This window comes from Portunus trituberculatus, chromosome 20 (assembly GCF_017591435.1).
Source record: "Portunus trituberculatus isolate SZX2019 chromosome 20, ASM1759143v1, whole genome shotgun sequence".
Taxonomy (NCBI): domain Eukaryota; kingdom Metazoa; phylum Arthropoda; class Malacostraca; order Decapoda; family Portunidae; genus Portunus; species Portunus trituberculatus.
In genome coordinates, this window is record NC_059274.1 from 15,301,790 (window position 1) to 15,316,789 (window position 15,000).

At 39.7% G+C, this 15,000-nt stretch overlaps 1 protein-coding gene across 12 annotated transcripts in view; it reads left to right on the forward strand.

Annotated features, from left to right (window-relative positions):
• LOC123506688 (eye-specific diacylglycerol kinase-like) overlaps positions 1-15,000 on the forward strand; it is a 704,579-nt gene that overhangs the window by 639,006 nt on the left and 50,573 nt on the right. For all 12 annotated transcript variants that reach the window (XR_006675487.1, XR_006675486.1, XM_045258954.1 and 9 more), the window contains one exon: positions 13,379-13,508. Coding sequence is in view for 10 of the 12 variants with exons in the window: in XM_045258954.1 (XP_045114889.1) it covers positions 13,379-13,508 (130 nt within the window). In the remaining 2 variants the exon portion in view is untranslated. The remainder of the gene's footprint in view (positions 1-13,378; positions 13,509-15,000) is intronic.

Below are 15,000 nucleotides of genomic sequence, written 5' to 3' on the forward strand. Positions count from 1 at the left end.
TCCTTCCTTATATCTACTTTCTCTCTCTCTGTCTTCACCACTGTTTCTTCACTCATTTTCTTTCTTCTCTTTGTTTTTTTTTTTCACTCTCTCTCTCTCTCTCTCTCTCTCTCTCTCTCTCTCTCTCTCTCTCTCTCTCTCTCTCTCTCTCTCTCTCTCTCTCTCTCTCTCTCTCTCTCTCTCTCTCTCTCTCTCTCTCTCTCTCTCTCTCTCTCTCTCTCTCTCTCTCTCTCTCTCTCTCTCTCTCTCTCTTCACACTGTTCCTTCTTACTCTGGCGTTCTCTGTCTACACAACGCAGGTCTTCCTTCTTATATATTCACCCCTTCCTCTTATAACACACCACTGCCAAGACTCGGGTTCCGGCCCTTTATTTCCTAGCATAGCTCCCGGCGTAGCCTTCGGGGCCCTTGTATAAAAAGCAGGTGGAGTCAAGAGGTAGAGAGAGAGAGTGGGAGAGGGAGAGGGAGTTCACTTAAGCATAGGAAGGTGAAGAGGCATAATGATGGCGTACCGTCTCTTAGTCTCGTGGTCTCGTGGGCGTAGTTAGGGAGTGAGGGGAGGAGGGGAGAGGCACTGTTTGTACGTGTGTGTGTGTGTGTGTGTGTGTGTGTGTGTGTGTGTGTGTGTGTGTGTGTGTGTGTGTGTGTGTGTGTGTGTGTGTGTGTGTTTGAGAGTGGCGCTGAGCAGCAGACAAGGGTGTGGGTAGACACAAGTGGAGGAGGTTTTGAAGTAGAGAGAGAGAAGAGTGGAGGGAAAAATATATATAGAGAGAAATGGGAAACATGCTTCGTCCCTCCCACTCACTCACGGACACGACACGCACATCTACATATACCTGCCTAAAATCAGCTACACGCGTTAAGTTTCCCTCGCAGGTGTTCTGAATAGACGTACAGGTGAGAACTGGGTCAGCTGTGATGGTAATGAAGGAGAGGGATGTCTGAAGTGTCTCAGACGAGTGGGACTTGAAAGAGGTACTTGTATTAAGAGAAGGAAGAGCTGGAGGGACGGAGATAAGGGCGCATGTAGATTAGAAAGAAAAGTGAGAAGTGGAGAGGAACATGAAAGTGAGTGAAAATGAGAAAAATAGTGAGCAGGAAGATAGAGCGAGGAGAAAAAGAAAAAAAAAAGGAGTTTGAGAGAAAGAGTAATGGTAGAAAAATAAAGAAGGATGGTGGATAAATGAATAGATAGAAAAAGTTAATCTGAGGTGCGAACGGGAATAAAAGAAAAAGAAAAGACATAAAGAACCTGGAAATGAAAATAAAGGATGAGACACCATTGATAGGAAAAGAGTAATGCGTAGGTGGGGAGGAAGAGGAAGAAAAGGAGGAAGAGGAAGAGAAGACCGAGGAAGAAAGATGTGACACCATTAGTAATAGTAATGCGTAGGTAGAGAGGAAGAAGAGGAGTAGGAAGAGGAGGCTGAGGTAGAGCTTTCCAGACGGCTGAAATATGAAGAGACCACCTAAGGGAAGTAGAAGATGGAGGAAATGGGAGAGGATGAATTATTAGAAGGAAGGAGAAGGAAATAGGAGAATGGTAGATTGGAAGGGGCGTACGTACATAAATCAAAGAGGAATAAGAGAGGAGGGAATAGAAAATGAAGAGAAGTAGGAGTTTAAGTATTCAAAGGTGGAAGGAAAAGAGACTGAAAGAATTGAGGGAAAAAGTAAGGAAAGGAAATGTAGTTAGGTCAAGAAAAAAGAGAGAAAAAAATGTAGCATCAACAAAGGAAAGTAATTTAATGGAGTGAAGCAAAAAAAAAAAGGAAAAAAAAAATTATGTACGTGAATAAAGAAAATGGGATGCAGACGAAATGGTTGCAGAAGAAAGAAATTATAGATACGAAAATGGAACAAAAAAGGAGAATAAGCGGAGAGAAATTAAGAAAAGTAGGTAAAATAAAATGGAAAAGAAAAATGAACTTCTTAACAAATAATATGAGCAAAATAAAAGGGAAAAAATAAACGAATGAAAGAAAATAGGTAAGATAGATACGAAAATGGAAAAAAAAAATAATAATCACAGAAAAATAAAGAAAAGTAAGTAAAATGAAATGGAAAAGAAAAATGAACTTGTTAACGAATTATATGATCAATATAAAAACGAAAAGAAAAATGAACGAATGAAAACAATAGGTAAGATAGATGCGAAAATGAAAAAAAAGGAAAATAATCACAAAAAAAACGTAGATAAAATAAAATAGAAAAAATAATGAACTTGTTAACGAATAATGTGACCAAAAGAAAAAGAAAAAAAAAGCGAAACGAATGAAAATATAGGTAAAAGAAGCAATAACTATAGATAATACTATAAAAAAATGGAAAGAAATGTGGGATAATTGACATGAAAGAGAAAACCAAAATGTGTCAAGGGAAACTATTTTATTTTGTGAATGGCGTTGTTATTTTTCCATTTTTTTTTTTTTTTTTGTGTCTGCTGTTGTTAAGTTTCATATCATTAATGACAACACGTGAACTACTGAAACGTGTGTGTGTGTGTGTGTGTGTGTGTGTGTGTGTGTGTGTGTGTGTGTGGGTGCAGGAAGCCATTGAAATCAACAGGTCGTTGTGTCGCCTTCACCTGTCCTGCCCACCACGCCGCTGTTCCCTCTCCTTCAAACTCTCTCTCTCTCTCTCTCTCTCTCTCTCTCTCTCTCTCTCTCTCTCTCTCTCATAGATGCTGACATGCCCCTTCGAGGACAGTCTGACGAGGAGGAGGAGGAGGAGGAGGAGGAGGAGGAGGAGGAGGAGGAGGAGGAGGAGGAGGAGGAGGAGGAGGAGGAAGAGGAGGAGTGTGTGTATGGTCTAGATGTATAGATATGAAGAACTTGGAGGAGGAGGAGGAGGAGTTATAGAGACCAACTTTGCTCCTCCTCTTCCTCCTCCTCCTCCTCCTCCTCCTCCTCCTCCTCCTCCTCCTCCTCCTCCTCCTCCTCCTCCTCCTCCTCCTCCTCCTCCTAGCTAGCGAACTTCTCGAAACTTTACAAAACTTATTGAAAGGTTTTGGAAATTCGAAACCAGAGAGAGAGAGAGAGAGAGAGAGAGAGAGAGAGAGAGAAAGGTCTATTTATATATTTCTTGCAACTTTTAGTCCTAATCAGAGAATCGGGAGATGGCAAAAGGGAAGGAGCTTTTTTCTTTACTCTTCCCTTGTTTCTCCCTTTTTTCTCTCTCCTCGTCTTCTCCTCCTCCATCCTTCCTCCATTTTTCCTCCTTCGCCTCTCCGTGGTTGTATTCTTCAATTATTCCGTTCAAGGCTTCGTTCGCTTTAGTTTCGCTGCTTCGGCTTCGTTCAAAGTACCTGAGAGAGAGAGAGAGAGAGAGAGTTGTATATATTTGTATCTCTCTCTCTCTCTCTCTCTCTCTCTCTCTCTCTCTCTCTCTCTCTCTCTGCTAGATCAATAAAACGTATTTACGGCGACGTGATCTGATCTCCATATCTGAGAGAGAGAGAGAGAGAGAGAGAGAGAGAGAGAGAGAGAGAAATTCCTTCTTACTCCTTTCATAATCATTTCACCCATTTCTTTTATTTTCCTTTTTCTCCTTCCCAATTTATTTTCTCCATTACTAACAATCTTTTTTTCCTCTCTCCCAGTTTCGCCTCAACTTTTTCCTTTAACCTTTTGGTCCATCCTCATAATTTTCCGTCCTCTCTCCTCCTCCCCATCCTTCCTTTCCCTCGTTCATCATCAACGGCTTACTATCTCCTTCCTTACTTCCTTCCTTCCTTCCTTCCTTCTTTCCTTCCTTCTCACTTTTCTCTTGCATCGGTAATGAAGTGGGTGAAAAAGAGAAGGATGAAGAGAAGTAAGAGGAGGAAGAGGAGGAGGAGGAATAGGAGGAGGAACTGTCATTTCTATATAGACATACATGTGTTATTTTTTTTCTAGTCTGTTAGTCATAAGAAGAGTTTCTGGGTAGCTTCCTTCGTGTGTATGTGTGTGTGTGTGTGTGTGTGTGTGTGTGTGTGTGTGTGTGTGTGTGCGTTCATCCGATCTTTTAAAGGTACGTAGTGTAAGTAAGGGTAAGTACACACAAGGTTGGTGCGGTAAAAATCATCTCTCCTTGAAGTAAATTAGACTCTTTGATCCATTTGTTTACTGAGGCGAGTAGGTCGTGGCGATGGAAGGCTGGAGAAAACGTAATGGGAGTCTGCTGCCAAACATACATATATACATACATACATACATATATACATCAGGTAAGCTGGGAGAAACGATAGGACCTACACGTAGAAGTCTTCGTATAGCACTTTCTTGTAGAGTAGACGGGCATGGGACAACAAAAAACGTGTATAGAAAGAGTAGTGAACGTGTCAGTGCCCAAAGAGTGAAGTCAAAAGGGCTATTCAAAATTGTAGTGTGTGTTCTTGTATTCACCTGCACAAGAACTACTTTCCCGTCTATTTTGTCCACCTCAGTAATGCAAGAGTTAAGCAGTATTCTCAATCGTTCATTTTTTTCACTGGTTAACTCTGGTACTCTTTGTCTGCTGCTGTATTTCTTCCCTCATTGAAGAAGTAGGTTTTAAGACACATATCCTTCATATTTGGATCAGTATTCTCAGTCTTTCATTTCTTCACTGGTTAACTCTGGAAGTCTTTGCCTGCTTCTGTATTTTTTACCTGATAAGAATTTAACTCATTGAAGAAGTAGGTTTTAAGGCACATATCCTTCAAATTTGGGTGATTCTCTTACCTTTTTTCTTTCGGGGCTTGGCCAATGCTTCTTTTACATAAAGATATCTCATCCCCATCCATAATTTTGTGTAATCGTTTAATCTGTTTAGGTAATCTGTTTGAAGCCTTCCCTCAAAGCAAAGCATCAAATGTTACCTCTTAAATGCGAAAATAAACTATTTGGCTCTTCCGTGAAATTTAGACGTGAATGAAAAGAAGGAAGGTTTCTGGAAAAAGTGAAGTAAAGAATCTTGAAATAGAAGTTAATTCCTTCAGTGTAAAAAAATAAGATTATGCTTAAAGTTTTATTTAGAGCGTTCACCTTGTCGAGAGTAATTATATAAACGTCATTTGCTTAGCTGAAGTAAAAAGGAAATAAAAATATATATACATGAAAATAGAAATAGAATTAGATGCGATACAGTTTTTGAAAAGTTCATATCATATTATATAGTTTGTTGTGAACTCATTTCTTTTTTTATAATACAACCACACTTACTTTATAATTGAAGAAAGAAAGAAGACAAAAAAAATAGAATCATAATAAGGTACAGTAGAATTCTTAAAAAGTTTAGATATTATTTCCTCGAGTTTTCCCTAACCTCTCTTTATTTATGATACGACCACAACTTCTTGGTAATTAGAGGAGAAAAAATAGAAGAAATAAAGGCTAGTAGAATTAAGGAGAGATATTATGTTTGTGTTTGATATAATACCGAAAAATCAAACCTGCTTTTTTCAAGTATTAATACCCACGTGCTCATCAGTTCAAGATAAAGGGAACGAAAAGAAAAGGAGAAAAAATAAATAAGAAACAGAATAAAATAAAGGACGGTATATTTTCAAGTCACTTCTTTTACTCCTGTAGGGATTACTAGTTCCCTTTCGTCCCCTCCCCTCTTCCCCTTACCACCCTCACACGGTACCTTGCTTCCCCTCGCTCCCTCCCCTCGCTCCTCTTCCGTTCTTTCCCCTGTGGCCTCTTTCATCCCCATTGTATCCTCTCTACCTTTTCCTGTCCCCTCCAATCCCCATCCCTCGCCTTTCATCCCGGCCCTGTGTACAAGGGAATGGTTCTGTCCTCTGCTCGTGGGTTCCAGTACTAATCTTTGACCTATTATTTTATATCATCCCGTAAAAACAACTTTAAAAGGCATTGATTTATGTTATGGGCCGTGGTATCTGCTTTGTGGGTGAGTGGATGGGTGGATGGAGAGATGAGATAAAGGAGGAAGTGGGAAGTTACATGCATGAGTTGAGGGTTACGAAAATAGACGAGCGTAAAAATGAAAGAGGTAAACTTTTGACGGAAAAAATATAAAATGGGAAGGAGGAGTGGATATGTAGGAGATGAGATCGAGGCAGATTGAGAGTACATACGGTATAGAGCGAAAAATTCACAGGTAAGAGACGTAAAGATAAGGTGAAAAATGGTGAAAAGAAACAAAAAAAAAGTGGAATGAATACGTAAGAGAAGAGATCGAGGAAGATTGAGAGTACATACAGTAGACCGAAAAAATTCACAAAGAGAAGAGATGTAAGGATAAAGTGAAAATGGTGAACTTTGACAGGAAAAAAAGAAGGAAAAAAAGGAAAAGAAAAATAGGAGAAAAAGGCTGAAACAAAAGAAGACGAAACGAAGAGAGGAAACCTAAAAAAATAAATGTAATGAAGCTAAAACAATCAGCCTTTAAGAATCTCTAACTTTGTAATGATAGAGAAAGATTGCTTGATTGATTAGATTTATTTGCCCATATTGCTTATATAGATACATGGAACAAATTAACCCTTTCAGTACCGTGACGCGTTTTCATTCTGCTTACTACTTGGTGACTTTACACAGCTTCAAAAACTTAATGTAGGAGATTGAAATTATAAAGACTGAGATCATTAATCTTGTGACCTTCATAGATCCTTCCTAATGCAAATAAAATCACCTAATCACACCCAAAAATTAAGGTAAAGGTGCTCAGTATTGATGGGGATAAATATGTCTTGAGGCAAGGTCCAGTAAGCCGAAACATCAATAGGACCTGCTAACTAGTAAGGTGGCAAACATAAACGACACAGAAACACCAACACACTCCGCAGTCCTTCCACCAGTGATATGTAAGCGACACTTCACATTCCAGCAAAAAATATTTTCTCATCAGAACCTTCTCCGCGGACACACGACCCCATACAGAACATTAAAAAAACATAACATACATACGCGGTTTGAAAATACACTGAGCGAAATGGACGGTAGCAGTAGTGTGGCATTTATCAAAGGGAGATGAGTGTTTTGATGGGGAATTCATTTTGGAAATGAATTATTGAACACCGCAAGGGAAGGATGTAAAGGAATTTTTGAGACCCCTTCCTTCTCCATGCAAGATTCATGATTTAACCCCATCAGTACTGGGACACATTTTTACCTTGAGATTTGTGTACGATTAGACCATTTCATTGTCAATAGGGAGAGTCTATGCAGGGCAGAAGATTAATGGCTACAGTCTTCACCATTTAAATAATCCCCCCCCACATGAGTTATGAGTTTCTGAAGCTGTATAAAATCAATAAATAGTTAGCAGAAGGAATATTGGGGCACATTTTTACCTTGAGATCTGTGTACGATTAGACCACTGCATTGACATTAGGGAGAGTCTATGGAGGGCATAAGATTAATGGTCACAGTCTTCACGATTTTAATCCCCCACAGGAGTTTCTGAAGCTGTATAAAATCACCATATAGTTAGCAGAAGGAATATAAAAATGCGTCATGATACTGAAGAGGTTAACGAGCGGTTTTATCTCGTGGTCAAGTTTCTCAGGATTACATTGGTAAGCTGAGAATGAGGTCTATTTTAGTTAAACCTCTTCGCAAATTGAGTCTTTTTTTCACCTTCACCCATTGAATTAAACAAAGGAATAAAGGACAAAGAAAATAAAGGATCAATGCACAGTACTTTTCCTCTCTGCCAATTTAGAGTGAACGGACATTTTTCATCTCTCCGTCTGTCTGTTTGGCTTATCTGTCTCTCATTTTCTCTGTGTGTTTGTCAGTTTGTTTGTCTCTTTTCATTCACGAATTTCTATCTTTTATGCGTTTATCTCTCTCTCTCTCTCTCTCTCTCTCTCTCTCTCTCTCTCTCTCTCTCTCTCTCTCTCTCTCTCTCTCTCTCTCTCTCTCTCTCTCTCTCTCTCTCTCTCACCTGGCAAAGGAGAGAAAAATGCTCCTTCCAGTGCAGTTCATATATAAGCAAAACTTTTTATTCATACATTCATCCATTTGTCGAGCGAAGCAGGCCAGGCGGAGCGAAGGGAGGTGAAGCGGAGGGAGAGGAAGGGAAGGGAAGGAAGGAAGAGAAGGGAAGGGAAGGGAAGGGAAGGGAGACGAAGGGAGTGGCTTGGTTGAGTATGAGAAAGTCGATTATACAAGTGGCTTTGCTGGTGTCTGAAATAATGGCTGTTGTTTTTTTTTTCTTATTACGAGAGAGAGAGAGAGAGAGAGAGAGAGAGAGAGAGAGAGAGAGAGAGAGAGAGAGTGGGTAGTAGAAGAGTGTGGCACAGTGATAGATAGAGGAGGATGGTGTCCTGTGATTTCAGTCTTGGAAGTGTCAGGATGAAAGGAATTATGTACTGCCTTCATTCTTTACCGTGATAATGATGATGAAGAGGAAGAGGAAAAGGAGAAAGAGGAGGAGGAAGAGGAGGAAGAGAAGGACAACGATAATGGATAAAAATAAGAACTAAGGAGTGAAAAGGGAAAAAAGGCACAAAATGAAAAGCAATGTTAAGGGAGACAAGAGAGAGAGAGAGAGAGAGAGAGAGAGAGAGAGAGAGAGAGAGAGAGAGAGAGAGAGAGTGAAAAAAAGGAAGAGAAGAAAGTAGTAAAAATAAGCAAGACAGCAAGTACTTCTCAGAAACTTGCTTAAAAGTGACTGGCTGAGTGAATGAAAATTTAAGAAAGAACGTTGGTGTTGACAGAAGCAGCAGCAGCACAAGTAGTAGTAGTAGTAGTAGTAGTAGTAGTAGTAGTAGAGGAGCCTTTGTCTTTACTATTTTAGATCTCATACTTCGATTTGGTAGTGTACCCAATCACAAACAGCCACGTAAAGGCCAACAAGTCTAGTAGTAGTAGTAGTAGTAGTAGTAGCAGCAGCAGTAGTAGATATAGTAGTGATATTGGAAAATGTCCCCGTTGGAGTGGTGGTGGTAGTGTGAGGCAACAAACATGCATAATAAACCAAATATTGAACATCTTCATTGATCACCCTCCTGAATAATGAGCCGGAATGAATAATTAGATTAGATTCCCTGCTGGCGAGAGAGAGAGAGAGAGAGAGAGAGAGAGAGAGAGAGAGAGAGAGAGAGAGAGAGAGAGAGAGAGAGAAAGGCACAAGTCAATGATAATCAGGTGAGAATGAACAGATAAGAAGAATGGCAGGTAGGAAGGAAGGAGGAACGGTGTCTATTGTACGTGTTCGTCTTAAGTACGTGACGGAAGGAGGGCAGGAGTGGGACTTGTGAGGGAGGAAGACAGATGAAGTGTCATTATGTATAGTGGCAGGGGAGAGAGAGAGAGAGAGAGAGAGAGAGAGAGAGAGAGAGAGAGAGAGAGAGAGAGAGAGAAGGGAGATTTTCAGACAGACATATATGAACACCAATACAACAAACACACAAACAGATAATCAGAGCTCTTTACAAACACACGCATTGACCAATAAACAGAGAGACAATTAAATACCACTACTAACAGGTAAAGCAAACCCATAAACAGGTAAACAGATAGAGATAGACAGGCAAACAGATAGACAGACAAAAAAAAGACCCAGAGAGAGAGAGAGAGAGAGAGAGAGTTTATATTCAGAAATTCTTTGCTCTCTCACTGCCACTACTTTCCGAAGCCACAGAGATGATTAGCGGGGTTTTCAAGAGTGTTTCTCCTGTTAATAGTGTAGAAATCTAGTCGCTCTGCCTCTAGAACCGTAAAAACACCTTAAAAACTCGTGTAAACTTAAATCAGGCCTTTTGAAAGAGTGGAAGTGAAGCAGAGAAGTGTTTCAGAATACGGGCCAGAGAGAGAGAGAGAGAGAGAGCACCAACCAACCACTCCCGGCACCAAGTCTTAATGAGATCTTACCCGCTGCTGTCCCTCCCAGTTATCAGTAAACCGTGGCTTGAATTCTGAAATAAAGGATGACAGTTAGCTCCAGTTACCTTGCGGAGAGTGGCGCCTCCTGCAGCTGGTGGCGGGAAGGAAGGTGGAGGGAAATAAGACTAAATGAACACAGAAGGTAATTGAAAAGAGAGCCAAGGAATGAGAGGCGCTGTAGAAATTCAATCAGACTAAGTAAAAGTTAATCAATTGAATGCGAGGAATTGAAAGGTGGTAAATTGTAAAGTTCTTTTTTTTTTCGAAAGAAGAGAGACTGACTACTACTACTACTGCTGCTACTACTACTACTACTACTACTACTACTACTACTACTACTACTACTACTACTGCTACTGCTACTGCTATTACTTCTACTTCTATTAACTACTCTACTACACTACTTCTACTTCTACTACTTCTACTTATACTAATACTACAACAACAACAACAACTACTACTACCACTACTGTTACTACTACTACTACTACTACTATTTCTACTGATACTAATACAACACCAACAACAACAACTATTACTACTACTACTACTACTACTACTACTACCACCACCACCACCACCACCACCACCACCACCACCACCACCACCGCTGTCATCATTACCATCAAGACTCCTATGACCTCAAATACACCGTTACCGCTAATACCTCGGCTCTACTTTTCCCAGCTGGTGGCACTAATAACGTTCCTCTCCGATACAAAAGTGTTACATGTTCCACCTATCGATCAAGTGGAGTGACACGCCACGCCTCGCTTCGTCCTCATCTATGCGATATATAATGTATGTTAGGGGGCCTTGTTTGTCTATTTTTATTAGGTAAATGAGAGAGAGAGAGAGAGAGAGAGAGAGAGAGTTGAGATAGAAATACACAAACAGATAGACAGACAAAGGGGGAAAGGAAGGAGAGAAAGAATTATGTATTGACAGAAAAAAGTACAAACCGGAGGATGGATTGAGAGAGAGAGAGAGAGAGAGAGAGAGAGAGAAAGAATCATATGTTAACAACTACACAAACAAATAGATAGACAGACAGGTAGACAGGCAAGCAAGGAAGACAAACAGAGACAATAGGAAAAAGAAAAAGACAAAGCAACAAATCATAAACACAGATTGATAGACAAACACAAACAAACAGACAGACAGACAGAGAAAATAAATGAGGTGGACAAGAGCAAGAGAAATAAAGGAACAAAATGTAATAGTAATGGAGAAATAGAGAGAGACAAACACAAGGAGACAGGTGGACAGGTGGGCACAGACGGAGAGCGATGAGGGAAGCTGGACAGGTAAAAGGGTGTTCAATTTATTTTTCTATTATTTCCTCGACCACTGTTAGGTTTGTGGTGTTTGTCTTAGTATAACCAGCGTCTGTCTCTTGTCTTTTCTGTTTTCTCTCTCTCTCTCTCTCTCTCTCTCTCTCTCTCTCTCTTGCACATCATATTCACAAACATTTAACAATTTATATTCACTTACCATTTATCATTTTCTATTAATTTGTATATGAATTTATATCTTTTTTTCTTGCGTCTATTCACGGAAGGAGAGTAGAATATTCTCGTATTTATGTCTACGTCGTTATTCACAGTCACACATTACCTGGGCATTATTATTTACTGATTAGTTCACCTTTAAAAAGATCTCACCTGTGTATGTAATAAGACTCTTCCTTTGCCTGTACACTCAAAAAGAAAATAGTAATGTACAATATATATCCATTAACTTCTACATTACTGTCCATATTTACACATTATCTTTACTCTTCTATTCGTTTGCTTTTTGACCATAACGAGAGACTTGACCTCATTTCCCAGACTCCAAACACTGCTTAATTGAGGACAGCTCGGTAATGCATGACAGAATCTTGCTCCTGTACATTACTATTCATATTTACACATTACCTGAACGTCATTATTCATTTACCTGTTTACATGAGAACTCACCTGCTTCAAATCCCACGAGCCAAATAGTGAAGGAAAACTAGAAGACAAACTGCTGAATCCTGTGCCCTTACATCACATTTTTATTCATATTTACACATTATTTGAACGTCTCTATTCATTTACCTGTTTACTTGTATAAGGAGAACTCATCTGCCTCAAATCCCACGATCCAAATAGTGAAGGAAAACAGGAAGAGAAATAGCTGAGTTACATTATTATTCATATTTACACCACCTGCACATCTTTATTCACTTACCAGCTTACTTGCGAAAGGAGAGCTCACCTGCTTCAAATCCCACGAGCCAAATAGTGAAGGAAAACAGGAAGACAAACTGCTGAATCCTGTGCCCTTATATTACATTATTATTCATATTTATACATTACCTGCACATCTTTATTCATTTTACCAGCTTAAGTGCAAAAGTGAACTCACCTGCTTCAAATCCCACGAGCCAAATAATGAAGGAAAACAGGAAGACGAACTGCTGTATCCTCTTCCCTTACATTACTATTCATATTTGCGCATTTTTTATTAATTTTCCCTGTTTACTTGCAAAAGGAGAACTCAGCTGCTTAAAATCCCGACGAGCTGCTAAATGAGGCAAAGCAGGAGATGCATAGCTGAATCTTGCCCCATAACTTGAGACAATTATTCAGTCTTTCCTTCCGCCTGTGTGAGCGAAACACGCCGAGCCACGCTGCTGGGAAACTCCTGCGTGTCTAGCGTCAATTTCAAGCGTGAATGCATCGGGTTATTCACTATGTCGTCGTGAGTCCAAGACGTGATTCGGTTCAGTGATTCCCTGCCTTGCTTCTCGCCGTCTTGGAGCAGGCGAGGCGGGGAGCGAGCGCGTGCCGGGCTGGTTCATGGAATGTTAGTCGGTTTTTTTAGCTTCTTTGGCTTTTTTTTTTGTGTGTGTGTGTGTGTGTGTGTGTGTGTGTGTGTGTGTGTGTGTGTGTTTAAGGATTGTATATGTTGTTATTACTAATGTTGTTAGTGCTTTTGTGACTACTTTTGATATTATTACTATTGTTTATACTACTCCTACTACTACTACTACTACTACTACTACTACTACTACTACTACTACTACTACTACTACTGTTTATTACTGATTGTTATCATTATTAAGATGTGAGCCAGTATTTGTCAATGTAAATGAATGTAAGTTATCACTACTACTACTACTACTACTACTACTACTACTACTACTACTACTACTACTACTACTACTACTACTACTACTACCCATAATTCCCTCACCTCCCAAGACTCTCAATATTTACCTCACTCATCTCCCTAACACACTTTTCCCTCCTCTCACATCCTCACAAACACATCACAGCTTTGAAACCATGACTCCCTCGGCCTCTTTACACGTCGTCATCCTCGCTTCATCCGATTACATGTATTTTCTTTCACACCTGGTCTCTCTCTCTCTCTCTCTCTCTCTCTCTCTCTCTCTCTCTCTCTCTCTCTCTCTCTCTCTCTCTCTCTCTCTCTCTCTCTCTCTCTCTCTCTCTCTCTCTCTCTCTCTCTCTCTCTCTCTCTCTCACGTGCTTAACTAACCCTCCTCTCTCTCTTTCGTTCCCCAGGGTTTCCAGTCGAAGCTTCTGTTTGGCTCCAAGGAGATCGTGGCCATCAGCTGTTCGTGGTGCAAAGCGGCGTACCATAACAAGGAAAGCTGCTTCAATATCAGCAAAATTGAGGAAACGTGTTCTCTTGGTAAGTATTTGAAAGCATTGCAGTGAGTAATGGAGTAATGTCTGTGTTTGTGTGTGTGTGTGTGTGTGTGTGTGTGTGTGTGTGTGTGTGTGTGTGTGTGTGTGTGTGTGTGTGTGTGTGTGTGTGTGTGTGTGTTGATTTTATTTTTTCTGGAATTGTCTTGCACCACATTTGATTTCTTTCTTTTTTTTCTTTTTCTTCTTCTTCTTGTATTTTTTTTTTTTCATGGTATTTTTGTGGAAGTCATATTGAATTTCTATGCTTTCCTGGTATTGCTATTTCAATTTTCCAAAGTTTTAGTTGGAGTTGTTTTCTTCTTTTCTTCTTCTTCTTCTTCTTCTTCTTCTTCTTCTTCTTTATTTCTTTTATTTTCTTCCTGCTCTTATTCCTTATTTCTTATATAGTCTTCTCGTACATCTGTAACAATATTTATCTTATCAACATCAAAGTGCATTGTAAAGTACTCTGAGAAATATTAGTAACAATTCTAGGGCTACACGTTCCACATATTGTTTGTTCACTCAATGCCACTGGTAAATGAAGAACTTAAAGCTTTGATAACTTTAAAGCATATGTACAAATCTCCTAGGAATCGGTATTTATTTTCCTTCCTCTAGTGAAGTTTATGAGAGTCAATCAGATTCCATTCCACCATGTTAATGTTTTCTCAGCAGTACATAAATGGTGGCAGCGGTGATGACCTTAACGCCATCAGTACTGGGACACATTTTTACCATGAATTTTGGGTATGATTAGACGACTTCATTTACACTAGGAAGGTTCTATGGAGGTCAGAAGGTTAATGGTCCAGAATCTTCACCATTTCAACCCTCACATGAGATTCTGAAGCTGTATAAAACCACCTAATAGTAACCTGAATAAATAGGAAGACGAGTCATGGTACTGAAGGGGCTAAATTCATCCCGATACCTTTAAAACATAACCACACAAATTTACCACTCGAAACTCTAATATATTTCTTTCATTGAACGTTCTCGAGAGTCAATCAGGTTCCTCCAACACTCGCGACCTCTTCTTGGCCCAACTGTCTCGTCCTTGGCGCTGATTGGATGTATAATTAAGTCTCGCCACCTCCCCCAACCAATCACCTTCAGGGAACTTCACAAAGGGGAAGCAAGAGGAGGAGAGAAAAAAGGATGAATAGTTACAAAAGGAGAAATAGGGGAAATATGAATAGAGAGATAGAAAATAGTAAAAAGAGTTAAGAGAAATAGGAGAATAGGAGAAAAGGAAGGAGGAAATAGAAGAGAAGAAATTATGAATATTTAAAGAAGTAACTGAGAGAAAAAAAACTGAAAAAAGGGAGGGGGAGGAATTAATGGATAGTTAGAGGAGAAAAGACGAAAGGGAATATACAGAAACAAAAGGAGAAGTAAGTGTCTCGATAGGCAGAAAAATTAACGAAAGAGAAGGTAAAGAAGTAGAAAAAATAGCACAGGAAAAAATAAGAAAAGATACACAGCTAAAAGGG